This window comes from Penicillium digitatum, chromosome 1 (genome assembly GCF_016767815.1).
Source record: "Penicillium digitatum chromosome 1, complete sequence".
Lineage (NCBI taxonomy): Eukaryota > Fungi > Ascomycota > Eurotiomycetes > Eurotiales > Aspergillaceae > Penicillium > Penicillium digitatum.
This window is the reverse complement of record NC_089384.1, coordinates 4,824,845-4,849,600: the sequence shown is the minus strand read 5'-3', so window position 1 is coordinate 4,849,600 and position 24,756 is coordinate 4,824,845. Positions and strand designations below refer to the sequence as shown.

The window sequence follows — 24,756 nt, the reverse complement described above, 5'->3', positions numbered from 1 at the left end:
ATTAGCACATGGTAGTTCAGTACCATCATAAGCAAAATTCCAGAGGGGATTCTAAGTGGCTGATACGTATGTATCGATCGCCGACCAAGCTCCAAACCCTACTGTGCAGATCGCAAGGGGTGAGGCCCATTCCTCGGGGCAAAGCTTGCCAAAAAATGTCCGAGCAAGAACATTTGCGATGGTGATAAAAAGCTCGAATCCCACTCCAAAGTTAGCCTCGTCCAGGACTGATGTGTTGTAGATCAGGTTGGATCAGTCAAACATTCTCCAAGTGCATGTCTATGCTCTACGGTTGCCCAATATGCAGTCTATCTCATCGGAATCGACCTTATCGACAGGCGAGCACGAAGCTTCAACTACTGAGCTCCTACGTGACCATTTTCTTGAGCTAACCCCAGATGGCAAATGGGTGCGATGGTTGCGAGACCACCCCAGACATCCTCGAAATTGGTCTAGCCTACGAAAGACGTACGACATTGTCCTCATCTGTCTCTTGGATCTTTTTATGTGCGATTAGAACGAATTCCAAATGCTGCCTTTTGTTTCCCCCAAGTTGCTAACAATGCTCGCAGAACAGCATCCAGCACCGCAGGTGTGAGTTTATACGGGCACTCATGGCCTACAATAAGACCGAGCTAATACCCGGGTCATTTCTAGTCGGCTGCTGCTGCACAAGCCAAAAACGAATACAAGATCAGTGAAACGCTTTCGATTTTTGTGTTTGTCACAATGTGAGATCAGTTCATCCTGGTTTGAATTGCGTATCTGACATTGAACAGATTTCTTCTCGGACAGGTGGCAGGCACCATCTTATTTCCCCCGTGGTCGGAGACATTTGGGCGCAAGAACATGTACATTGTGAGCAGTGGTCTCAGCGCCATTTGCTGTGTGATCATCGGTCTAGTTCGTTCAATGCCGGTCATAATCTTCATGCGCATCACCGCAGGGCTTCTTTCTGCGATCCCTTATACCATTATTGGCGGCAGCATCGAGGATATGTTCAACACGCATGCTCGAATATGGACCATGTACTATTGGACAGTTGCTTCGAATATTGGTCTCATTCTTGGTCCAATCATGAGTAGCTATATAGTTGCAGGTCTTGATTGGTATGTCGCCCTCAACTATGGTCTCTGTAAAATTCTCACGACTCCCCAGGCGATGGAACTTCTATATCTTTGCAGTCATTATTGCTGCAATTACGGGTGGCCTTTGTTTCATTCGCGAATCACGACCTTCCTTACTGCTGGCATACGAGGTGAAACGAGTCACCGACATGACTACTGTGCAGACTATTCCACCGCCACTCAACCACGACCGTATCCCGGATCTCAATACATTTGTCAAAGAAGCTCTCTTTCGCCCAGCCCAGCTCTTCTTCCAAGAACCGATCATTTTTATCATCGCGATGATGATCTCCATCGCCATGTCTATCATCTACATTTTCACAGAAGCTCTCCAACCCATCTACGAGTCAATGGGATTTACAAAAACCGACGCTTCACTCACGTTCATCGCTCTCGGCCTGGGAACCTGTCTCAGCACATTAACTCGCGTGCTAGACAGCTACATTATCAAGCATTTCTGCAAACAGGGACGCCCTATTAAACCAGAACATAAGCTCATTGGGTTAGGCCTTGGCGGTCCATTCCTGGCGATTGGTTTATGGTGGTTTGCCTGGACTATTCCACCCGAGACCCAAACTCCGTGGATCGTGCCCACGATTTCCCTCGTTCTGGTGGGCTACGCACTGACAGAAATGGATACCGTGCTATATGGGTATATCTCTGATGCTTATCTGAGTTATTCAGCCAGTGCCACCGCTGCCGTTGCATTCATGCGAGCGCTCCTGTCGGGTGCCTTTCCACTGTTTACCACACAGATGTTTGATCGGTTAGGAAATAACGTTGCTATGTCTGTGCTTGCCGCTGTGGCAACTGCATTTTGTATCGTACCGCCTGTGTTTATCTTTTATGGAGAGCGGATTCGTCGAGCGAGCAAGTTTGCTCGATATAGTTGGGAAATCCAAGAGGAGCTTGGTAAAGAAAAAGAAGATTGGTGAGCTCTGGTCTTTTTTTTGGTTCGATCTAGATTTCAGCGACTCTCAACCAGATGCCTATTCTACAAAGCATATGAGATGCAGATTACAGGAAGACGAGATGAACAGAAGTAATGAACCTGAGTGATAATCTGAACATCAGAGAACGAAGGAAATTATCCCCCCCCCCCAATGGAATACGCTCATACTTCTTGAGTGGCCTTGGCTGTGTTGTCCTTTTTTCGATTTGAATTCGCTTCCCAATACTTGGCTTTCTTGCCTGGGTTAGTGATCAGTCTGTAGAGATCAAACGGTTCGACTACAGTTTGGAGCCAATGGCAGAGATCGTCATAGTCAGGGCCATCGATCTCCGTACTACCGTCTTCAGCGAGATATTTCTTTTTAGATAGTGGAAGCCAGTGCAGGGGATAAAAGACATCTAGCAAAGTGGTATTGCTAGACATGAACATAGTCCTAAAGAAGCACAAAGATCACTCCTGTCCCAATACAGAATTGGTATTTACGAGGTCAGTGTAGGCATTCAGACTCGCGGCAGTCAAGTTTTCCATACGACCCAAAGTGAAGAATTTCAAACTCTCCTCAACCGGTCTAGAGTTGTCGAAAATTTATTGTCAGTAGCGTTATCTCATGGTGGAATGGATTGTTCCTGACGGTCCGGCGAGGCGGTGCTTGCGATATAAACACCTATACTTCCCCACTGCCCGAACGCTTCAATAATTCGGGTGGTAAAACCTGCCGCGAGTAGAAGGACAGACAATGAAAGAAGGACAGTGACTTTCTAGGACTCGACTTTGCTGTGATATCTGGTTAATTCGAGGGTTTCATCTTTGGTAGAAGTCCCATACAAGCGGTGATCTTCACGGGTACCGCCAGAGACAGTGAAGAGAATCGTGGAGGCAATTGCGGCGCATCCATTCGGTACATCCACAAGATTCCCTCCCCTTGATTTGGTGCAAAAACCGAATTTTTGTCAAAAACATTACATTGTAGTTGATTTAATTGATGGGACCACCTAATATGAAGTAGGCCAACTTAAGCTTATAGAATCCGTGAACCCTCCTGATGGGAACTTGCAACAGTGCCATATCCGAAATCCGAGACATATGCGGGTACTGTAGATGTTATCTTCAATGCGAATGCAATCGTTTCAATTGAAAGCTAGAGGCTCTCACAAGATGAACTATCGAGTCGATATAGCTGCACGTGACATGGCTGTTGTTAGGGCAACCCCAAAACCAAAAGCGGTAGGCGCAATGTTGATCTGCGTTCTGGACTTTCTAAGTTTTGACAGCTCAGCGTATTCCGACGTCGTTGGTCCTCGTGTTGCCTAGATTTTCACAAGCCGCCCAAAATGCCGCCCAAACAGCCTCAAACATCGCTGTTTCAAGTTTATTTACGGTTACGGCCCCCGATGTCCCAAAACGCCAACCAATCGGACCGTTTTTTGAATGTTGAACCGCCAGAGGCTTCGCAGGGGGAAACCGATATCGTCTCGCCTGGATCAACACATATTACTCTTCAACCATCAAATGATACGAGAAAGCGTGCTGTCGAGAGGTTTGGTTTCACCAAGGTCTTCGAGGAGGGTGCCTCGCAACTGGATGTCTTCCATGACACTGGGATGGAGCCCATCATACGCGGAGTGCTGAAGGAGAACCGAGATGGGCTAGTCGCTACTCTGGGAGTCACAGGAAGTGGAAAGGTCTGGTCTCTAACATTGTAGTGTCGTGATAACCAAGCTAATAGATTGGTCATACACAGAGCCACACTATTCTAGGGTCTAAGACCGAACGAGGAATGACGCAAATGGCACTTGACGTTATCTTCCGCTCCCTAGAGTCAACAACCAAAACCGATGACGGTAGCATTACCCCCGTAATGCTTGCCTCGCTGGCTGCGGCGGACGCTTCTGAAGCCCAATTGTTCTCCGCTAAGACATTTTTGGACGCCGTGTATGGTGAGCCAACTGGACGTGCGTCGAGAGCGCAAACCCCCATGAGCCCGTCTCGTGCCAATACCCCTTTGATGGTACGAAGCCCCTTTACCCTGAACTCCCCCCAAGGATCCCCGACCCCGCGACCGCGCACCCCTGGATCGTCTCTCCCAAGGCCAATGTCTAAACCCGGAAGCCCCCGTAAGGTTGATTGGTCTTCTGGCACCAGTCCCAATGACGCTTCTCGATCTGGCTTTGGCCAGGCCTCAATTGAGTCCCCTGGATGGACCATCCCGGGGTTTTCGCATCCTATGCCCTATACCCACTCCAATCCGTTAGAGCCCAAGTCAGCTAAATCTCGACTCTATGTCTTTAAGGAACCTACCCCTGCCTTGCACTTCCCCCGCCGTCACATACGTGAACGACCATGCGCCCTTCCTAGGCTGCCCGATATGGGCCACCTTACCGTGGACATAGATTCAAATGCCGACTATGTCGTTTTGGTGTCAATGTATGAGGTATACAATGACCGGATTTTCGATCTTCTTTCTCCCTCTGTTGGCCCCTCAGGTCCAGGCACAATGTCCCGCGGGAATAACCAAAAGGATCGACGACGTCCTTTGCTCTTTAAGCCTACCGAGGGCTCACCAGATCGGAAATTGGTTGCGGGACTACGCAAAATTGCCTGTAGTAGCTACGAGGAAGCCCTGGCAGTTTTGGATGTTGGCTTGACCGAACGTAAGGTTACTGGCACTGGAATGAATAGCGTTAGCTCTCGAAGTCATGGCTTTTTTTCCCTGGAAGTCAAGAGGCGCACGTACTCTAAGCGGACTGGTGAACACAACTGGGCTGGGAACACCCTGACTGTTGTAGATCTTGCTGGTCAGTAAGAGAATCCTGAACTCTAGGGTTGCTACTAACTAATCTAGGCTCCGAGCGCGCGAGAACGGCAAAGACAGCCGGTGCCACACTCGCTGAGGCGGGCAAAATCAACGAAAGCCTGATGTATCTCGGCCAATGCCTACAGATGCAAAGCAACATACAGGACGGATTGAAGGTGTGTTTACTACTCATCATCACCGTGTTTCTTTTGGCAGCTGCTAAACTATAAAGACTGCTCTTGTTCCTTACCGGCAGTGCAAATTGACCGAGCTCCTATTTTCAAATTCATTCCCAACGTCTCATCAAATGTCCAGAGGCCAATATCCCCAGAAGGCTATCATGATCGTTACTGCTGACCCTCTCGGTGATTTCAATGCCACCTCCCAAATTTTGCGTTACTCCGCATTAGCCCGTGAGGTAACCGTTCCTAGAGCACCCTCGGTTTGTGAATCTATTTCGTCCGTCGCTTCTAGCAGTCACCGCTCAGCGAGTGTCTGTACTTCGCCGAATTTTGATTCAACCCAAGAGCTCGAGAGAGCTGCTGCTGAGATTACACGCCTCACGCGCGATTGCCACAGCCTTGCTGTCAGGCTAGCTGAAGAAGAGATTGCACGGTCTGATGTTGAAATGAGACTGAGAGCTGCGGAAGAAAGATGTCTCACGATCGAGCAAGATGTGCGAGAAGAATGCTGGGCGGAGATGGATGAGAAATCGGAAGAGGAAAGGCGACGCTGGCAGACGGCATGGGATGAGCAAGTTTGTAGCCCTGAACCCGCCCAAATTTTGCCAAACGCTAATCTTTCCCAGATCGGTCGTAATGATGAGCACATTGATAAGAAGGTTGAGCTTGTATCCCGGGGATTCCAAAGTAAGTCGGTCCACAATGAGCGAAATTTAAGAACTCTTGAATTGACTTTTGTCTCTAGTCTTTGAAGATTCGGGGTCGAACGAACGAGTGGAAGAGCTTGAGCAAGAAAATGACGAGCTTCGCCGCAAACTCGCCGCTCTTGAGCGTGAGATGCACAACCAATCCCCGACAAGAAAGCAAAAACTAAAGAATACCACTCCCGCGCGGTCCAATCTTCTCACCCGCGGGAGCGATGTTGAGAATGCGCTGCAACGCGTGGATCAACTAAAGCTCGCAGATGCTATGTTTACTCCTCCATCCCCCGGAGCCTCGCCTATCAAGAGAATGAGAAAGATGGGGACCCGGAAATGGGATCTCGCCCCAGAGGACCAGATCTAAGCTATCTTTTTTCCTCTACTCTATCATGACTGTTATGACTGCCTCTTCTTGTGCTGCGTGAGATACTAGAGCTTCTGATCCCTGGGTCCATCTTTTTTTTTTGGGTTAATATGGAATGATATCCCTTGGCTAAGGCGTTCGGGGGCAATCAATCCTTTGTTTTAAATGTTTGTTTATATTTCCTGTCCCAATTCACAATCCTAGAATTGGATTTTGTGAATACATATTGTACATGCTAGCCCGTAAGCCACCTAAGCCACCTGTCTCCCAACGCCATCCTGTAGTCTAAAATGATCCCCGTCTTAGGAAGAATACCCCCATGTACTCCATAAACCGAAAACGAAAAAGAGAGCAATCCCCTCCTTGGATGTGTAGCAGATCCTTCAGGACTCCGAGGGCTTAAAGTCCATGGCATTTTGTTTCCCGGTATCTCGTCTGTCCGTGACACGCTCAGTCTCAGTATCATTGGGAGACTGATCGGCAGTGAGAATCTCCTTCTTCTCTGTTTTCTTCCTATAACTTTGTCTCCTCACCATGTATTTCCTCATCGTGCATCTCCTCATCATCATCTACCTCGCCCTCAGTCGCACCATGATCAACTTCGCCATCCCCATCTCCCTCTCCATCCCCATCTCCCTCTCCATCCCCATCTCCCTCTCCATCCCCATCACCTTCTTCGCCTTCATTCTCATGACTACACTCATCATCCTCACCATCCCCTTCATCACCAGTCCCCCCTTCCTCTGCATCAGTAATATGAGGGAAAAGCGCCGAAGTCCCCTCATCGCCGAGCTTCGTGTCCTCATTATCGCTCAGCTCAGTCTCGTCGACACTATCATGTTCATCTCTCGGCTCAGCCGAGCCATCCCCAGTAGCAGAACCCTGTTTACCAAAGCCCAGAGGCGCAGAATTGGGCCCTGCAGTAGTCAACCCAATGCCCTGGGGAGTTGTAGGTGGCTCCGTCTCGCCCGCGGCGGTGATTTTACTTGCCACGGCTCGAGGAGCTAGCTTCGTGTTCACGATTGTGTCGGCGCGTTTCTGGATGTCGCGGCGGGCGATTCCCTTTGTCCGGCCGCGGGGTGCTGGTGTATCAGATGCTGGGACAGATGCTGAAGGGGTTGAGGTCGCCGGAAGGCCTTCGCCTACCATTAGGAGGTGGTCGACTTTCAATATTTCTTTATTTTCCTCGGTTTGCTGTTCGACCAGGTGGGGCGTGTTGATCTCATAGAGTCGGGCGTAAAGGTCGGCAATTAGGTCTTCGAACATGGTGATTTTCATGAGGTTGTTATTGAGTTTCTTTACCTCCAAGGCGTCTCGAAGCAGTTCTAAGACACTTTGGCTCTCTGGTCCCAGCTGAGGTAGACTTTCCAAGCGAGCTGTCTTGGTAGAGAACTCTTCCCACCCGATTGGTTTGAATACGCTTTCTTCGTGACCCTCTTTGATCTTGGCTGCACGGCGGATCATCTTTGCATAGGTTAGGCAAATATCCTCCCACAGCTTGGTATGGTTGAAGAAATCGCCTTGCTTCTTTCTCACGCGACGCAAGAGTTGATCTAAGCTTGCGCGATCGTCAAGCTGGTCTAGCAGGCCAACAAAAAAGTATACGTAGCGGGTCGTGTAAACGAAATGTCGACCTGGACGTTCGAATTCTGGTCGCCACACTTGAATCGTAAGTGTCTTGGTGAATATTTGGGAGAGTTCCTGCTTGGCAGCAATAGCAGCGGTTGCATTTTGCTGGTCGTCGTAAATGATATGAGCAGCCTAGGGATTGTAAGCAGTATGAACTAAAAAAAATCAAGCTGCGGGTAGTGTACCTTTACACCCATGCGATGATGCCAGTTGGACTTGTCTGCGCTCTTATATTTCCGAAGGACTTCGAGTATGTATGAATTCCATCCATCCATACTCTCAGGAGGCTCGATCTTACGGGCCCAAGGCGTTGCAAGGAGGGCGTTGCTTCCTTCGGCAGGCTGTTTTTGCTATCAGAATGAGTTCATCGTATCAGGAGCGATGAAACCTACCGTCATGTCTCCTCGAAGAACAAGTTTGTGAACAAAAGAGAACAGTTTGAAATGTGGCTCAAAGATCGGATCAGAGCGTGAGTCTCTTCGCTGAGGAAGTGCAGCAATAGCATCCAGAACAGCATTCATCACCTCTTGCACTTCGACTTTTTTGGAAGTCGTCCTCAAAGAATCATCGCTGGTGAACATTTTCCAAAGACACTTGCCAAGCGTGTAGTGAGTCCTACTGATGTGTTAAGAGTTTTTTTCACATGCCCAATTATGTCAAGTCCCATGGAAATCACTTACATCCATCGCTTAGACTTGTCAACAGCTGCCCGTTTGAGAAGATTGCTAGCAAAGTTCCATGTTGAATAAGCCGACATCTCCTTAAAGGGCGTTCCCTTGTACATTTGTTGGCTCTCCTCGCTGCTGAAATGACGGGGGAAGTCTGCAACACTGAAGGCTCCCATGGAGAGCGGCTCGCGAGATGATGAGTACAGGCGGATACCAAAGTCTGAATAAAGATCTGAAATCACTTCTCTGGTCTCTGCCGTTGGCTCTGCCGTTCTCATTGCCGTTGAAACAGCCATGGCATAGCAGTGAATAGCATTTCGCTGCAGTGCCGCCAAGTCCGACCGATTATTGTTGATCTTATCAGCTGTCCATGTAATGTCTTCATCAAGTTTTGAGTCATAGGTTTGAGCGAGCCTATACCAGGTTTCCCATCTCCCTGTTCCATGATCCAAGTCTTGTCTAAAGAACCCGATAGCATCATCAAGCTCGCTTGTTGAACCGGGGCTGAGGCGCTTCTGGGATCGGAACTTGGTGAGTGCGGCATGGCCAAGAAGAAAAAACCACCCCTTCGAAGCGATCTTCGCATTTTCAGTGGGAACTATCGTCGTCGAAAGCTCTGTAATGCCCTGAACAGCACGGAGTAAATTGGATGGGTTTAGTGGGGCTTTGAGATATGCATTCACAAGGCGACGATTGAAAGTCAACTGAGGTGTCTGGGAAGAAGCCTTGGCGGGGCCAATCGCTTGTTGCATCTTCTCAATGGTAGTCTTCAATTCGGACTTCGATAAGTCCTTCATATTCATCTTGTTCGCTTGTTGCAGAACGAAGTCGATCATCATGATCGCTGTAGGGCGATCTAATTTCTCGGGAGGACATCCATGATCCACAGTCCCATCGAATGCAGAGAATTTGATACCATGGAGATCGAGAAGTAGTTGACACACATCAAATTCATAGTCGCCTTTGGTTTCAAGGCCAAAGAGCTCCGCTTTCAGAAGCTTCAAGAACCTCTTTTGCGAGTATCTGCACATCGATCGAACGCCCAATGCATTATGGACGGAACGAAGGAAATGGATACGGTCTTCAAGAGGATCATCGAAAAGCTCCTTGTTCTGGGAAATCGCTTCCATAAAGAGGGTGTATTGTAGGATCCAGCAGCGAACATAAAGCTCTCGCATTCTTTCTTTCATGTTTTCTAGCGATTTCGCCAACGAGCCTCGGAAGTCGCGACCAGAAATCTGGCCTACTCGCACTGAGTCCTCGTAAAGGATAAAGCTGTGCAAAAGCCTTACGAGGCGGGCTATAGCAGACATCGAGGTTTGTAAATGCTCCATGTCAAAACAATCAAACGCTTGTTCGGACTCTTCCAGAATAAGCAGTATAGCTTTGGCCACAATGCCATCGAGGGCTTTTAGCCAGCCCAACAGAACTACTTGACGATGTTGGCTTGTTTCTTCGCTGTGTTTCGCTGCCTCGAGTTCTGTCATTACCACTTCGATGCTTCGTAAATAGCACGAGACAACTTTAGGTGGATAGTCAATGGCTTGGTATGCCCCCTGGAGTCGGCGCCAGAGGAATAATCGCAATGTAGCATCGCCTCTATCGAGGAAGGCAGCCATCTCACCGAGATGTGAGGTAGGGTGATTCATGTCGTACTCCGTTGGCGTTTCAGCATACTCAATCGACGAGGGTTCAAGAATTGGCTCGATTGCCTCAATGAGAGTCACAGGATCCTCAGAGTCCGAGTTGAATACCTTGGCGAAGAAGTCCATGCACTTGAGTTTCAAGACCTCCTGGTCTATCACAGCAGCGGACAATTCTGACATCGTAGCGTTGTTTATGAGATTGAGATTAAGGTTGCCATGAGATTGAAGTATGTGCTTCAGATCTTGAAGACAGAGCAGGATATGCTCTCGCTGTGCATCCCCCGAAAGACTAATATGGAATGCTGATGCCCACAAATGGCGCAGAATGAGGTTTGATTGAAATTCGTCGGATGGGCCGTGGTTGACAAAATGATCTATGGATGACCGGGCTAGCATACCCCAGCGAGCCAGTCGATCACGCTGTGCGAGTCGAGTCTCCTGGCCTGTCTCACTGCCAAGACTCTCAACCAACGCAAAAACATCCAAGTGAAGTTCATAGATGGTTTGTATCATCTCAAGCTCGAAGAAATCTTTAGCATAATATTCAAATGGAGCTCCAATGCTTGCACTGATAATTCGAGCTTCGAGGTCGGCGATCAGCTCCCTGCACGCCCGATAGATAAATTCGTCCTCCCGAACTAGAATTTCTAAAACTGTCTTCTTGAGGTCTTCTGACCACAGAAAACTGGCGTAAGTCGACTGTGCTGTCGACCAGTTTGGAGACTCTTGGCCGAAATCCGGCATGAGAAGGCATTTTAGCCATTCGAATGAAGTTTCACGGGGGTGCAGCCATTCGGAGTTGATGGTATTGGAAAAAACATAAATCTGCTCCCCAGAAGAAAGCTCTTCTTCGACAACTGGCTTTCGGGAACCTTTTCTTGAGTGCTCAAGGAAAACAGCCAATCCTGACTTGCTCGTGCCATGAACGTCCCTCAACGGAGAAAAATCGTCCTTTTGCTGCATCAATCGAGACTTTTCGTCATCCCACGTCTTGACGAGACCTCGAAAATCCTGAAACAATCGCGTCTCCAGATCTTGGGGTGTATCAACTGAGTCATTCCCAGAGCACTTTCCTCTCAGACCTTCAATGCTACCAAGTGCATCAATTCCGACTTTCGAGAAGAGAGAGTCGACAGTGCTGAACATCCAATCATCGGCATTGGTAAAAACCTCAAGACGGTCTTCATAATACTTGTCTTGATCAAATGCAACCTCTTCAGGTGGCGCCAAAATGTCGGCATTTGACTCTCGGGCACGGGTCCGTCTGCTTTTCATGCGGCCACCCTCCGGTTCTTCGTTCGCAGCTGATGCAGACGATCTTTTGCGAATGTCCACTGCAGGGTTTGTGTCAACTTCTTCTGCGTGAGTTTCATCTTGTTCGGCCTGTTTATCTTGTGGATGTGTCGATTGATGTTCTAACGACTCCATCAATTGTTTTTCAGCACTTTGATCGATGGTCAATTGTTCCTCACCTGCCTCAGAGGGTTCGTTCGTTGGCTGAGATGAACTTTGTTCCAGCTTGCCATAACTTTCGGTTGTCTCAAGCATAACGTCAGCAACCTCGTCAGCAACCTCGTCAGTAACCTCGTCAGTAACCTCGTCAGCAACCACGTCAGAAACCTCGTTACCACCCTTGTTTCCGTCCCCCTCGGCATCTATGGCCATTTCCATGCCTTCTCCATTTGCGATCGGTGTAGTTGGAGCCTGGGAGCTTCTAGCTGATAAGATAATGACGAGGGACCGAGTGGGAACTGAGGCGGCCGAGTCATCATCTTCTTCATCAAGTGCTTCGAGAAGTGCCTTGCCAACTGACTCCCAGGTTGGGTCAGCAGGGTTTATCACTCGGCGGGAAGCGTGCAGCGCAAGAGGGCCTTTTGACGGATTCAATTGGCGTAAATCGGCCGGAAGGGCGGGCAAGTTCGGATATGGATCCTCATGTTGTTTAAGATATTTCAACAAAGCCTTCTTTGGCCTCTTGGCCGGGATTTGCGAGGCCGATAACTTGTCAAAGAGGGACTGGAGCGTGCTTCGCAGACGCTGCTCCGCAAATATTTCTTCCAGTCCCAGCTGCTCTGGTCGTAGTTCCAAGCGGTTGTAATCGTCCGCTAGTACACTTTCCAAACAATACCGAGACAAGCGGTAGCTGTTTAGGGAACTGCTGAGCCTTGCGCTTTGCCTCCAGAGGTTGAGATCTGAGTCGTCACGTTCCAAGGCATCCCCAAAAGATCCTAAAGCTGTCCTGGATGCCTTCGTCAACTTCCGCTGTGTTTCCTGCTCGGATTCGGGGGTCTGTGGCGGTATTCGTATGGAGCTTTCTACTGAATCGAGGACAAATTTGCCGTGGTTTTTGTAGGACAGATAGAGCGTCTGGAAGAGACTGGAGGTAGAGTCGTTCACGTTAAACTCAGTAATTGATTCTGTAGCAAATTCATCGTGCGCATCGTCGAATGCACCCCTTTTGAAATCGGAGATGGACTCTGGGTATTTGAATATCTCCGAATTGAGAAGAGCTTCGTATGCCTCGGCAGCCTGAGAATAATGCTCTGGCCCCTGTGAATGTAGCTTCAAGGCACTGTGGTAAAGCTTCAAAGCTTCCTCGATCTGAAGCTCCTTGGTGTCGTCAACTTCCTCCTCGACGGCCTCATCGGGCTCAACATTCAATGCGACCCAGCTCGACATGGTATGAGCTCCACGTGGGTGCCTCAAATATAAGATGGAAAAGAGAAATCAGGCGACAGCATCGGGCAATCGAGACCCTAGATGCGGGCAACAATAATGAGCAAATCAATTGGTTATCGCGAGCAGACATACCCGTGGGCGCCCACGCGTCACACCAATCGGAGAAAGTATTTGGGGCCTGGGTGCCTGGATGCCTTGTGGCCTGACCCTTTTCTTGGGGGCAGAGAGTATTGACAGTTGGAGTATTACGTTCCCCTCAGCGCAACCCCTGAAACGTCTTACAATTCACGCAGAATTCGTTAATTAAGATACCCTCATCTTTGATTCTACCGCGCTTGTGCAGGCGCCATGGTCGCGCCCGCTGTTCCTGAGTATGTGCTCCTGTCCCCATTTACGTGTTCCCCGGGTTGCGTATGCATGGGGCCACTGTTCGAAGAGTTGCCACTAGGCCAATTGCAGGAGTTGTGATTGACATTGAGAACATCATCCAGGATCCACGAGGAGGAAGAGATCTATGTCGCGGTCGATGCGCGAACGGAGTCCTTGCAGAGCTTGCGAGAACTAGGCCCTCCAGACCTGGTCTATTTGGTGAAGCAGCCTAAGGCCAATTCGACTCGCCAGGTAAGACACAAGATACCAACTTTCCTTTCTTCATTTAATTCCCATGTGTGAACAAAAACTGATTGATTTTCTATTGATCGCAGACCGGAGTTTATCATCATGTCACCGGAATCGATGCCTCCTCGTCCGCTAGTTTAGCCGCCTATGTTAATACTCTCACATTCTCTCCTCTCGACAAGACGCATAAAGTGGTTTCGGGGATCTACTGGTAATAATCCGATGTATGTACGGCGTTTGGTCCGTATGCTGATATCTACACAGTTGCTACAATGCATTCTCCCACCTCGATATGCGCGTCGAAGTAAAAATCCCCGGAAGTTTGGAGAGCTACTGCATTGATGAGCGGGGCGACAAGCGCGTTGCTACTGAGGCTCTTTGGCTAGAGACCTTCCTTTGCGCTGTTCTGAGGGCTTATCACTATGCAGATGATGGAAGCGGAGATTCGGTCAAGAGGATTGTTGGAGTCCGACGATTCAACCCCGTGACAAACACAGAGATGGAGCACAAATTCTTGGATGCTGCTGAGAAACTTTTCTTCTTGGGTATGAACGTCCAACCGACTTTCCTGCTGCCTCTCTGATTAACAACATTTAGGACGCCAACTGAGCTCTGACCCGGAAACCCAAGTCCCTAACACTGTGAGCAACCACCTCACATCCGGCATCCTCAAATACATTCACACGACTGGCCGCTATACCTCTGGAATCAACTTGTTCCAGAAGCTCCGCACGAAAGATGTGGAGGTTTCGTCCCTCCTAGCTCGTGTACAGATTATGGCAGACGAGGAGGTGCAAGCGGTACGCCTCATGTACAACGCTTTACAAGATGTTCCAATGGACTATGCTCTACTTGACTGCCAGGCTAGTTTCTGCCAAAGCAAAGGCGAAAGCGAGATGGCACTTGAGTGCGCTAAGCGTGCAGTTACTGCAGCTCCTAGCGAATTCAGTACATGGGCTCGCCTCGCAGAGGTATATGTCAGCATGGAACGCTGGGACTTGGCGCTTCTGACTCTCAACTCTTGCCCCATGTTCACCTATCAAGACAAAGATACCCCTCGCATGCCACAACCGTCACGCATTATGCTCCCAATTCTTGCTGAAAGTATTCTCGACGAAATCGACGAAGGCCAGCCAAAGCAGGGAGACCCTCACGACTATGTTCACCCTTCGCTTCGAAAGATCCATGCCTCTAGTTATCAAGGTACTTTCTTGAAGGCCTACAATCTTCTGACGAAAATCGCAGCTGCCATTGGATGGGATCAGCTACTTAAGGCTCGCAGCCAGGTTTTCGTGATGGAGGAAGAATACCGAGTTGAGCGGCAGCATGTTCCTAAGCCCGCTACATCATCGGGTGCGGAGACCAATGGTAAAATCTCTGACCACGAAGATAACTCTGGCTCTGTAGCTGGCCCTGACCCGACCGAGCCGTCTTCGGAAGAAAGTGCCCATGGAGACAGCCACGCTGAAAGTCCCCTAGAGCGACCGGAGCAAACAGTAGCATCCGAAGTTGTCAAGTCTGGCAGTGAAGACGTGTGTTGCACACCCATCACGGACGTATTTTATCATATGCTAACTGTTTGAGTCACAGCCCGACCCATCTCACGCTTCATATACGCAGTTCCGAAACAAGCGACTGTGTGAAAGGTGGCTAGATAACTTGTTTATGGTTCTTTACGAGGACCTGCGCATTTACACCATCTGGCGTACCGAAATGGCCCAGTTCCGTCAACAAGCCATGGAATACAAGAAGTCTGCTACCGAGTGGGAAATTCTTGGTGAGCTGGCGCAGCGACTGCACCATTTCGACGAAAGTATCGAGGCATACCAGAGCTGTCTAGCCACTCGGTTCTCACCCAAGGCCATGCGTGGAGTGTTGAAATTGTACGAACAGCGAAATGATACTAGAGGCATGCTCGGTGCGTTGATCCGCCTCATCGCCTGGCAATATCGCTGGTACTCCGAGGTATGCTCCTTTCGCTGGTTACTATCGCTTTGATCACTATCACTAATAACCCCTTAGTTCTCCCCCGAACTCTTGTTTCTGGTTCGTAAGCTCATTGAGGACGAGGGTGCTGTCAAAGTCCGCAGCATTGTCCAAGCGACAAATCTGCCTCAAGCCGTCCTCGACCTCACACACCAGTACTGTCAACTATGTGCCACCTTCCGCAGCAGTGGTAGCGATACTTAAACATGTTAGTGATGATCAGACACGAACTGAGTTCCAAGACCGTTTAATGTCTTCTCATGGATATCAAGACAGAAAGAGGGGCGCAAGCAGGGCTAATGACCGTCCTTGATTGATGACATTTCTTTATTTTTCACGTCCTCCTTGATCCGATTATTAGGTAGTTCTCGAAGATAGTATATATTACATCTTCTATGCTCCATTCGTATCTGGTTGTGTGCCCCGTCCAAGATAAGAGGTGGATCTCATACGGAGTAGGAGCTTGGGTGTTTGTATCCATTTAGGTGCATCGGAACCCACTACAGTGGAGAGGAACATAGAACCCAGCCAGTAGATGAGCTTCAATGGAGATTTCTATGCACGTCATCTCCAAGTCCCCAAGAACGCAGCGAGGATTGGCTACTTCCATGAACTAGCTTGATGGCCCTGAGTCTGTTTAGATCAGAGCTCGCTTCAAAGCTACAGTACATCTCCATTCATACCACCTCTCATTGCGTACAGGAGGTTATCACAGCAAAGCAATCCAATCACCCACCCAAGAGCGAATTCCATTCGAGATCAGCACAAAATTCTTGCCTCGAAGAGCCGAAATTCTCGATCGCAAAATCACTACTCTTTCTCGGCCGCCTCAATCTCGAGCAGGTCCGACTCCTTGGGGACAACATCACCCTTAGCTTCAGCGGCAGCGGCAGCTGGGCCACTCTCCGTAGCGGTATCAGCGGCACTTTCTTCAACATCCTCTCCCTCATCGGGCTCCTCGTTTTCTTCGCCCTTTGCGCCGTTCTCGGCTTTCTCATCATCGTCAACAACGGGTGCAGTCTTCTGTTTCTTGGCTGCCGGAGCGCCTGGAGGAGGGGGATGTGTGTTAGCGTGTGCGAGGTGAGGGAGGACGAGCATATTCATTAAGGCTCAGCTTGGAAACGTACCCTCGTCGTCGCCTTTGACTTCTGCTTTTGGTTCTGCTGCTTCTCCTTCCTCCTCTTCCTCTTCCTCAGACTCTGACTCCGCCTCTCCCTCCGCCTCCTCCTGTTCGCCCTCGTCACTTCCTTCCTCTCCTTCGGGCTCGGAGTCTTCATATCTGATTCACCGCGTGATCTGATTAGCAAAGACCGATTATTTTTTGAGAGTTTTCGTGCGAGACATTTCAATTCACTGCGGGTGCGAGATCAAGTCGTGATGGGTGCGCAGCTAGTACGGCCGTGCGGAGCTGCAGTGGAATGATGCGTAGCGCAGTGGTGCAAGAGTGGGAAGAAAGGGAGACTTGATGATGGGGTGGAACAACTCACTCTTCCTCCTCTTCGCTCACATCGCTAGGAAGGGCCTGGAGCTCCTCCTCGGCTTCTTGCTTTCTCTTGCGGGTAGTCATGGTAAAGAATTAGTGGGTAGGTAAGAACCAAGTAGGAAGAGTAGGGAAGGGTGACTATATGGCAAAGAGAGATAGAAGGTTCTGGATTGGCAAAAGTCACAAGTCTAGGGGGAGGACGGGAATTATAGAAGAAAGCAAAGGTAGTTCTCAGAGCGAAGGGGGAAATTCCCCAAGGGCATAAGCGGGAGGTGACGGTGACGACATGTGAGTGACAAGACCTTAGGGTTGAGGTCCACAGGTGATAGCTTACACTCCGGGTGGAGTCTGGGTGCGTGGTCTACGACAGAACTGTGCGTGTCACCAATTCTAACATTCCGTGCCCATGGTATTTAAATAATTCAGGTCTTGAGATCCTTGTTAAGCCTTTAAGATTCATTGCGCTAGGAATTCAAAATCTGCCATGCTCGGATCTAGCAAATTCTCATCAAGACCAAATCCGTATGTGCCGACCATGCCATAGATCAGATCGGGCGGAGGGAAACCCTGTGCCATGGCGTTGGCTCCTCCAGGGACCTCGCGGCCTTCCACCGCAGTATCGTTACCTCCTTGAAATTGCCAAGCAGCCTCCCAAGAGTCAAAGCGCTCAAGCATCTTGCCTAATCCACGTGCGATATGTCGAGTAAGATGTCGCTCGCCTGCAGAGACACAGTTCATCAATTCGATCACACGCTCAACTAGCCGTCGTACTTGGCGAGCATTGATGCTAAGGTAAGCGGTATTCCAATTGATTACGACCTTGAGTAAGAAAACAGCGGAGAATGTAACCATAGTGTGGGTGAAGATCGGAACACCGACAATCGCATCCCGAATATCGGGCTCCTCGAGAACCATATTAAGACATGCCATTGCCGAGGAAATTGCAATGTTGGCCGATTCCTTGCGGTCCATAGAGAAGACGGGTGTGTTGGATGGTGAGAGCGCACGAAGAGAAAGCGAGTTCAGCTGAAACTTTGCGAAATGGTAGTGGAGAACCACCCCCTTGGATGGATAAGTCCGCACATAGGCGCTATCGGCTGTAATGGATTCCAATTTCTGTCAGAACCAAGAGTTGCTGGAAATCGGGTTGAAATTCACTCACCCGATCGAGGCTGCCAGAGGAGTCGCCATTGGTCTACTGCGACATTGTATGCACGCAACTGTCCAAAATCCTCTTCGGTTAATGCTTGTTCAGTGTCGCTACCAAACATCCGATATGCCTCGGTTAAAATCATAAAGAGAGCAACTTGAGCTAAAAGGCGAGTGTCTCCGTGGACGATCATCGGCAGCGCGAGGAAGGTCTCGTAGTTACGGATCACCACGTCCTCGTGGATGACAGGTGGCCGCCCATAGGCAATACTGAAGTGATGGTCGCACACGTAAAGCAGATACCAGAGTTGGGCGCGTTCATACTGATCTGTGTGTCCACGGGTCAGGCGCTGATAACTTTGGTGGAGGCCCATCTCGGTCGCGATTCGCACCGCATGTCCGGACAACTTCCAACTCAACTCTGATAGCCAGAATGCCCCCACGCAGAGGCCTCGAATATCATCCAGGGTGTGGGCCCGAGTGAGGGCCATGTTAGATACGAGCGTTACATACTCGCCATAACACCGGTTCAAGGTTTCGGTGCGGTTCGGAATGTGAAGGGCGGCGACAGTCAAAACTGCTGCAGAAAGAAGTGTCGATGCGCGACGGACGGATGTTAAATCACGGTGTACAAGAATTATTCCACCCCATAGTAGCTGGTTCATAGTGCGACTGAAGTACGCGTATAATTCCTCCGCTTCGTGAAGGGAGATCAATCGCCGCGATATAAAATCTTCCTCCAGCAACGTCTGTTTCGGTGCCTCAACATGATTATTTCTCAAGTTTCGCAATTTAGTGACCTCGTATAGACTACGCATAGGAGCAGGGACCAAATCTGGGTCTTGGAGATCCTGCTCCGGCGATGGTTCCCGGGTAATATCCATCACAACCCCCAATCCCTCTTGGTGGCGGGATTGTGTCTGTGACCTATCGATGGAGGGATGATGGCCATGATACGATTCAGCGGGACTGGGGCCATTCAGAGTGTCCCCGGTAGCATAAGTTGAGAGCTCAGGCAGTCCGCCTTGTCGCAATAAATGCGAAACAGCCGCCTGCAGCTGTTGCATAGTCGCATTGGCCTGTGACTTCCATCTAGATCAGAGCCATTGAATTAGCGTAGCCCCTGATAGCTCCAGACCTCACTTGAGAGCCGGGCGGGGTCATACACACATCCCATCATCATCAACGAATTTCTGTGAAAAGTCGTTTACGACGCACTTGATACCGCTGCGAGTACATTTTGTACAAGTTGACTCTCCTGTCCGAAACTCACAGCGAATCTTATGGCGCTTGCATTCTGCGCCTGCTCCCCGTTAATTGAGGAGAGGGGAGGGTAAATCGGAGATGACGTGGGGAAGACTCACATGCACGAGCTTTGGAGATCTTGGGGACAGAACGTGTCTTGTTCTCTCGGGGCGACTTCAGCCCAGCGTCATCAGAAGACCGCTTCAGTGGAGTAGTGGTATCCATGGTGTGATACTAGTCTGGAGAATGCTGTGGGAGGAGTCGGTGATACTCCGGCATGCGGGTTAGGGGGCGAAATGTTCTCCGGAGTGGGGAACGGTCGGAGTAAAGCGAGCTGAACTGACACGAGTACGCCGAGAAGCTAGGGATAAATTGCACACAAATATCAAGACAAGAGGGATGGCGTGGCCAATGAGGGGGAGAGTATCAAGAGAAAGGAAGAGAAACAAAAGCGAGTTGTGTTACTTGGACCCCCTGGACTCTACTTCCTCCCGAAATCCACCTTGACAATAGTCTATGTTGTATACAACTTTTGAACTTTACACGTATGTTTTCCAGATTATGGCTTTCATAGGTTTGAATTGAGTATGTTTTATGAATACAGTAAGTGTAGTCATAGCTTATGTCTTTTTGACTTGAACTGATAGGCCACTCACCATATCTGTGGGCAATCGAGGCATTCTCCAGTATTCAAGAGACCCCAATTGAAGCCTCTGGAACAAAGAGGGACTTGAAAGACAAAACTCCAAGGCGATTCGCGAAAACCAGTTCCACGGCAGATCCACTTGGAAACTGTACTGTGCCGGCCCAAGTCCGGTGCGAAGGACCACCTAAAGATCGCCTCGGACTTGATGCGAATGAGCTAAACTTACATATTGAAGTACACTTCTCTCCTGGATTTCCTGTTGATGGTACAATTCTCGTGAAAATGCATGTCCTCATCACTGGTGCTGCCGGTTTCATCGGCCAACTGCTTGCGAAGGAACTGTTGAATGACCCAGCCTATCGCGTCACATTGACCGATATACATCAACCACCGATTCCTGCGGGCGTGCGCTATCCCCAATCCGCAACGGCAATCAAGGCAGATCTCTTGACAGGAGCAAAGGAGATCGTCGATTCTTCTTTGGACGCCGTCTATGCCTTCCACGGCATCATGTCATCCGGCTCCGAAGCCAACTTCGATCTGGGCATGAGCGTCAACATCGATGCGACCCGAAACCTGCTCGAGGCCCTCCGACACACCTGCCCAGGAGTGCGGGTCATATATTCGTCCAGTCAGGCTGTATACGGCCAACCGTTGCCAGAAATTGTGACTGACAGCGTGATCCCGACTCCGGAGTCCTCCTATGGTGCCGAGAAGATCGTGTGCGAAACGCTAGTGAACGAATACACTCGCCGCAAATTCATTACCGGCTTCACCTTGCGGTTTCCGACCATCTCCGTCCGACCGGGTGCGCCTACTGCTGCAGCTTCATCCTTCCTTTCTGGCATGATTCGGGAGCCTCTCGACGGGAAGAAATGTGTGATTCCCATTGAAGACCGACAGTTCAGGTCATGGCTATGCTCGCCCAAGACACTAGTGGAAAATCTTCTTCTTACACTCCGTCTTCCTGCCGACTCTGTTCCTCCGCACATTCGCCAGATTAATATACCTGGGATTTGCATCACAGTTCAGGGCATGATGGATGCATTGGAAGCAGTGGGCGGTGCGGATAAACTGACTCTGCTTACGGAGAAAGAGGACTCCGCGCTGATCCCAATTCTGAAGTCATGGCCGACTCAGTTTGATAACAGTCAAGCCATCTCCTTGGGATTCAAACGTGACGAGTCGTTTGAGCAGACTGTACGGGATTATAAATATTCATTGATACCCTAATTATTTGGGTGTTAAAAATCCAGTGATACGATATTTTTTTTTAGTTATTTTCGAAATTCTGCGTTATTTAAGCCTACACAAAGGACAAAGATCGCGTAGGTGATTTTCGATATTTGACTGAAATCGATGATTTTAACAATGTATAGGACGACCAATAGATCGACATGAAATACTCTGAGTTCTCTCTACCTAAAATGACAAACTCCGTTCTTTTTTCCAATCTACGTGGACAACGCTAACTATGTTGTAAACATTATATACAATTTATAGTTATAGGCCATACCATCATGGCAGTCCGTAGATTTTTCCGGGGATTTCACCCTGTTCTCAAACTAAGAATTGTATCATTAGTTTCGATAATATAAACCAGGGAGGCTGCCTGAGAAAGGCCGTGGTCAGCCCAAGTCATGACCGCCCACTTTTCCTTGCAACCAACCACCCTTCAACTCTTGAGTTGTCCACAAGTGAAGCGACTTGGGTGTGATATTCTATAATCTTTCACCCAGAATTTTGAACTATATCGAAATGCCAACCCCAATCTCCCTTCTCGTGTACAAAGGTGTGCCAGTAGACTTCTCCAAATACCGACACACAGCGCTGCACGTCCTGTACTCCGACGGCCAACATGATTGGCTCCATGCTGTTGGCGCACATCCTTTCTTTAAAATCCAAAAGGACACAGAGAACCCAATTTCGGAGCCGCCAATAGCGTGGATTCCTGTATGTACAGCGCCGGACTCTGTCGCCAAGGCGAAGATCATCTTTGCATGTGCTTGCACGCCGGTGCGCAACAGCCATAGTGACCGAGACTGGAACTGCCAGAACTGGGTTGGAGATGCTCTTCCTGAGCTCATTAAGATCGGCTGTTTGACTCAAGAAGAGCGCGCAGAGGCCATTTGGTAAAATGGCGGAGACTATCTTGGAAGCGGAGCTAGAAGAGGTGAGTTTGGTTCTGGATAACTGTTTCATGAAGGAAATCATATCTACTAATGTGGAGATATTGCTTGGGCATAGGATGGGATGTTTTAGTGTATATGATACTCTTTCTGCGTTTGGCCGTGTGTCTGAATTTACGCTAGGCCACAATATGGAAGACATCCACCGTAAGAGGCGACAAGAGTTCTAGAGGAAGGAGGGGGAGGGAGGTTCAGTGATGATGTTTATGGTCTGATATTTTGTGATACATCGTTGCTTAGCGGGACTTGGCCGAATGTATATACCGCCAGCACATGAAGCAAAATGTCAGATCAAGGGTATCATTCCCAAACCGGCAATTCTCTCAGCAGAAATCCTGCAATTCAAATCAACAGCTTGCCCAAACCTGTCCGTCGATGGCAATAAGCCGATTGAACAATTGATTCCTCATTCCCATGGCAGTGAGTTGATGTGACTGCCCTGGTTTCTGGCCAGTGATGAGCAAACCATCAACCACTTCCTTGCCACCAAGAGCCCAGCCAACAACTAATTTCCCTTTCCATCCCATACCACCCAAATTTCGCATCTCTTGGATATCAGTCACCGGCATAGTGAATAGGATAGATCCATTCCTGCGATTCTCCACCTGTATGTCTCCGTTTTGCGGTGCATCGGTCGTGAAATACAGCAGCGGAGGCTCATTTGTTGAGTCGATAATCACAGTGCCGCGCTTGCCTTGGCACCGAGCGTCAAATGCAACAGGCCCATTTGGTGTTATCCTCTTCCCTCTATCACGTAGGACGCCAACACGATTCCTGGCATGGTGTGAACCGATTGCTGCTCGCAAGTGATCGACTCCTCTTTTGCTCTCAACACCACTGGCCGTGGTTCCGCGAAAGAAGCCCAGAATGCTGGATCCCAGTGTCCTTTTCTGACTCTTGTTTGGTGAAGCTTGGGTCTCTTGTGCATGGTCCCCAGGCTTGACCAGGGCAGCCTGTTTAATTTCCTCGTCAGTAGCGCCTAGGGTCAGTTCCTCCTGGTGTAAAGAAGCTGGTCGCGAGGGCACTTTTTCTGGTGAGGTTGGAGGGGGGGGAGTGGTGACGCATTAGCCTCGCCGATGCGGAGAAGTGTGATAGCCAACTGAGCATTTGTTGGGATACCGTTCAGAAGGGAACTATCGAGAGTTAGTTTAGTGAGTACTTATGCACAACTTGAATGTATACTTTTGCAACTGAATAAAGTTCTGCCAATTCGGGAGGCGGCGGTTCAGAGATGAGACCCCTCGTTTGATGACAGGGTCTCCAAAGAAGGCGAGCCCGATCAGAAGTGTAATGAGCTTCATGAATAGGTAGCAAGAGGTCATTATCGAGACTAACAGAACTGGGCCCAACACAGCTACCAGGCGCAATCGAGGACTCAATTGGGGAAACGGAGCCGTGGCGGATAGAGCACTAGGCGACTAAAGTTAACCGCAGGCTATGGACACGAGAATCGCAAGCTTTGTACTCACTTGCCTAACTTCTCATAGGTATCTGTTATGTCGCCTATCAGCTGCATTAAAGAGTTCGCAGCATCCATCACGCTCTGTTTCATAGGCTGTCGTGTTTTGTCGTGGGAGTCTGTAGGCACCTTTCCATGGGCCGCGCTTTGCGCATTGGCAGTATTAGCAACAATATCCATCGTGTCTGGCACATCGTCTTCGAGGGGTGCATCATCAGGGACCCCCTGATCGTGCTTCCCGACTGCGCTTCCCACAGCCACACTGGCAACACTTGCGATAAGATTACTGGCCTCCTGCTCGGCTGCCTCGCCCTTGAATTTTTCGGGGGCCCCAGTAATACTATCATTAGATCCGAGGATTCCAGCCTTTGGCTTTTGTACACCACCCGTGTCTTTGTTGACAAGAGGAATTGGAGCGGGAGGGAACATGAGTGATCGACATGGTGGGTAGACCACCAGAGCAAGTAGGATGGCCAGTATAGTTGGAACGAATATTTCGAAAAGCCATGATAAGATGTAGACCTGCGTCAAATCAATAATGGTACAAAGTGAAATTCTCGGGGACGGAGACATGCCGTGCAAAAGGCGGCGGTTCGTCGCGGCTCCTTCCAAGACCGAAGTCGAGTAATGTGTTTAACTAAATTGGTCAAGCCAATAAAAACGGTTGTGTAAAAACGTTCAAGTGTTGCCCTAAGTTTGTCCGGCGAGAATTCATCGTCGTCTTTTCGTGTGAGATCTAGTCTCTGAATGGGAGCATCAGGGACTGCTTTGACTCGATAGACTTGCTGAAGAGCAGAATGAGAAGGTCAGTTCCAACTTCTCGTACATTCTCACGTGAGATTCTCAGTACATACCTTGTCAAACCGTCTAATGAGCATCCACAAATCCTCATTTGATAGTCCGGCTATGAAAGGTTCCTCGATGGCATCTGGAGATTCACCCCATCCGACATTGGTAATTTCCTCTGTGTCGCCAGCTTTTTGTGAAAGGCCTTTCTCGTCCTGTTCCACTTGAGACAGCACATGGCTCTCAGTTGGCCCCTCTGGGATTTCAGGAGCTGTGGGGAGATTGTCAATAGATAGCATTGCTCGTTCGTGGTTTAAGGACCTGAGGGTGAGATTAGTGTAAAATGCCCGGAACTAATTCTAGGCCCCATAGGCTTGATAGAGAATGGTCATCCATGGGTGTGGGAAGCTGTCTTGTATTGACCATGCAGTTCACGCGGATTGTCGACGTCAT

At 49.3% G+C, this 24,756-nt stretch overlaps 9 protein-coding genes across 9 annotated transcripts; 5 read left to right on the top strand and 4 right to left on the bottom strand.

The window, feature by feature from the left end:
- Window positions 1-301: 301 nt before the first annotated feature.
- Pdw03_4004 (Major facilitator superfamily domain, general substrate transporter) lies at window positions 302-2,062 on the top strand (the record flags this gene model as incomplete). The annotated part of the gene is made up of 5 exons (XM_066100645.1): window positions 302-468; window positions 573-594; window positions 658-731; window positions 780-1,109; window positions 1,159-2,062. The coding sequence occupies 5 exons, from the start codon at window positions 302-304 to the stop codon at window positions 2,060-2,062; spliced, it is 1,497 nt and encodes a 498-aa protein (XP_065956045.1).
- Window positions 2,063-3,410: 1,348 nt separating this feature from the next.
- Window positions 3,411-6,120, top strand: Pdw03_4003 (Kinesin, motor domain; the record flags this gene model as incomplete). Its single annotated transcript, XM_066100644.1, has 7 exons — window positions 3,411-3,761; window positions 3,821-4,087; window positions 4,370-4,874; window positions 4,922-5,049; window positions 5,106-5,630; window positions 5,682-5,742; window positions 5,801-6,120. 7 exons carry the CDS (start codon window positions 3,411-3,413, stop codon window positions 6,118-6,120), a joined length of 2,157 nt encoding a protein of 718 aa, XP_065956044.1.
- A 383-nt stretch (window positions 6,121-6,503) lies between these two features.
- Pdw03_4002 (Tetratricopeptide-like helical) lies at window positions 6,504-12,742 on the bottom strand (the record flags this gene model as incomplete). Its single annotated transcript, XM_014676116.2, has 5 exons — window positions 6,504-6,622; window positions 6,834-7,881; window positions 7,935-8,090; window positions 8,142-8,364; window positions 8,430-12,742. The coding sequence occupies 5 exons, from the start codon at window positions 12,740-12,742 to the stop codon at window positions 6,504-6,506; spliced, it is 5,859 nt and encodes a 1,952-aa protein (XP_014531602.2).
- Window positions 12,743-13,090: 348 nt separating this feature from the next.
- Window positions 13,091-15,550, top strand: Pdw03_4001 (Clathrin-coated vesicle protein (Bud7), putative; the record flags this gene model as incomplete). Its single annotated transcript, XM_014676117.1, has 7 exons — window positions 13,091-13,113; window positions 13,234-13,363; window positions 13,447-13,571; window positions 13,625-13,905; window positions 13,958-14,892; window positions 14,951-15,325; window positions 15,383-15,550. The coding sequence occupies 7 exons, from the start codon at window positions 13,091-13,093 to the stop codon at window positions 15,548-15,550; spliced, it is 2,037 nt and encodes a 678-aa protein (XP_014531603.1).
- A 606-nt stretch (window positions 15,551-16,156) lies between these two features.
- Pdw03_4000 (uncharacterized protein) lies at window positions 16,157-16,913 on the bottom strand (the record flags this gene model as incomplete). The annotated part of the gene is made up of 3 exons (XM_014676118.1): window positions 16,157-16,392; window positions 16,474-16,625; window positions 16,834-16,913. The coding sequence occupies 3 exons, from the start codon at window positions 16,911-16,913 to the stop codon at window positions 16,157-16,159; spliced, it is 468 nt and encodes a 155-aa protein (XP_014531604.1).
- Window positions 16,914-17,285: 372 nt separating this feature from the next.
- Pdw03_3999 (C6 transcription factor, putative) lies at window positions 17,286-19,448 on the bottom strand (the record flags this gene model as incomplete). The annotated part of the gene is made up of 4 exons (XM_014676119.1): window positions 17,286-17,926; window positions 17,992-19,070; window positions 19,149-19,281; window positions 19,343-19,448. 4 exons carry the CDS (start codon window positions 19,446-19,448, stop codon window positions 17,286-17,288), a joined length of 1,959 nt encoding a protein of 652 aa, XP_014531605.1.
- Window positions 19,449-20,151: 703 nt separating this feature from the next.
- Window positions 20,152-21,102, top strand: Pdw03_3998 (Nucleoside-diphosphate-sugar epimerase, putative; the record flags this gene model as incomplete). The annotated part of the gene is made up of 1 exon (XM_014676120.1): window positions 20,152-21,102. One exon carries the CDS (start codon window positions 20,152-20,154, stop codon window positions 21,100-21,102), a length of 951 nt encoding a protein of 316 aa, XP_014531606.1.
- Window positions 21,103-21,627: 525 nt separating this feature from the next.
- Window positions 21,628-22,005, top strand: Pdw03_3997 (NAD-dependent epimerase/dehydratase; the record flags this gene model as incomplete). Its single annotated transcript, XM_014676121.1, has 1 exon — window positions 21,628-22,005. The coding sequence occupies one exon, from the start codon at window positions 21,628-21,630 to the stop codon at window positions 22,003-22,005; it is 378 nt and encodes a 125-aa protein (XP_014531607.1).
- Window positions 22,006-22,405: 400 nt separating this feature from the next.
- On the bottom strand, window positions 22,406-24,602 carry Pdw03_3996 (Proteasome subunit beta type protein; the record flags this gene model as incomplete). Its single annotated transcript, XM_066100643.1, has 6 exons — window positions 22,406-23,082; window positions 23,178-23,191; window positions 23,241-23,468; window positions 23,528-24,039; window positions 24,093-24,302; window positions 24,372-24,602. The coding sequence occupies 6 exons, from the start codon at window positions 24,600-24,602 to the stop codon at window positions 22,406-22,408; spliced, it is 1,872 nt and encodes a 623-aa protein (XP_065956043.1).
- Window positions 24,603-24,756: the final 154 nt, after the last annotated feature.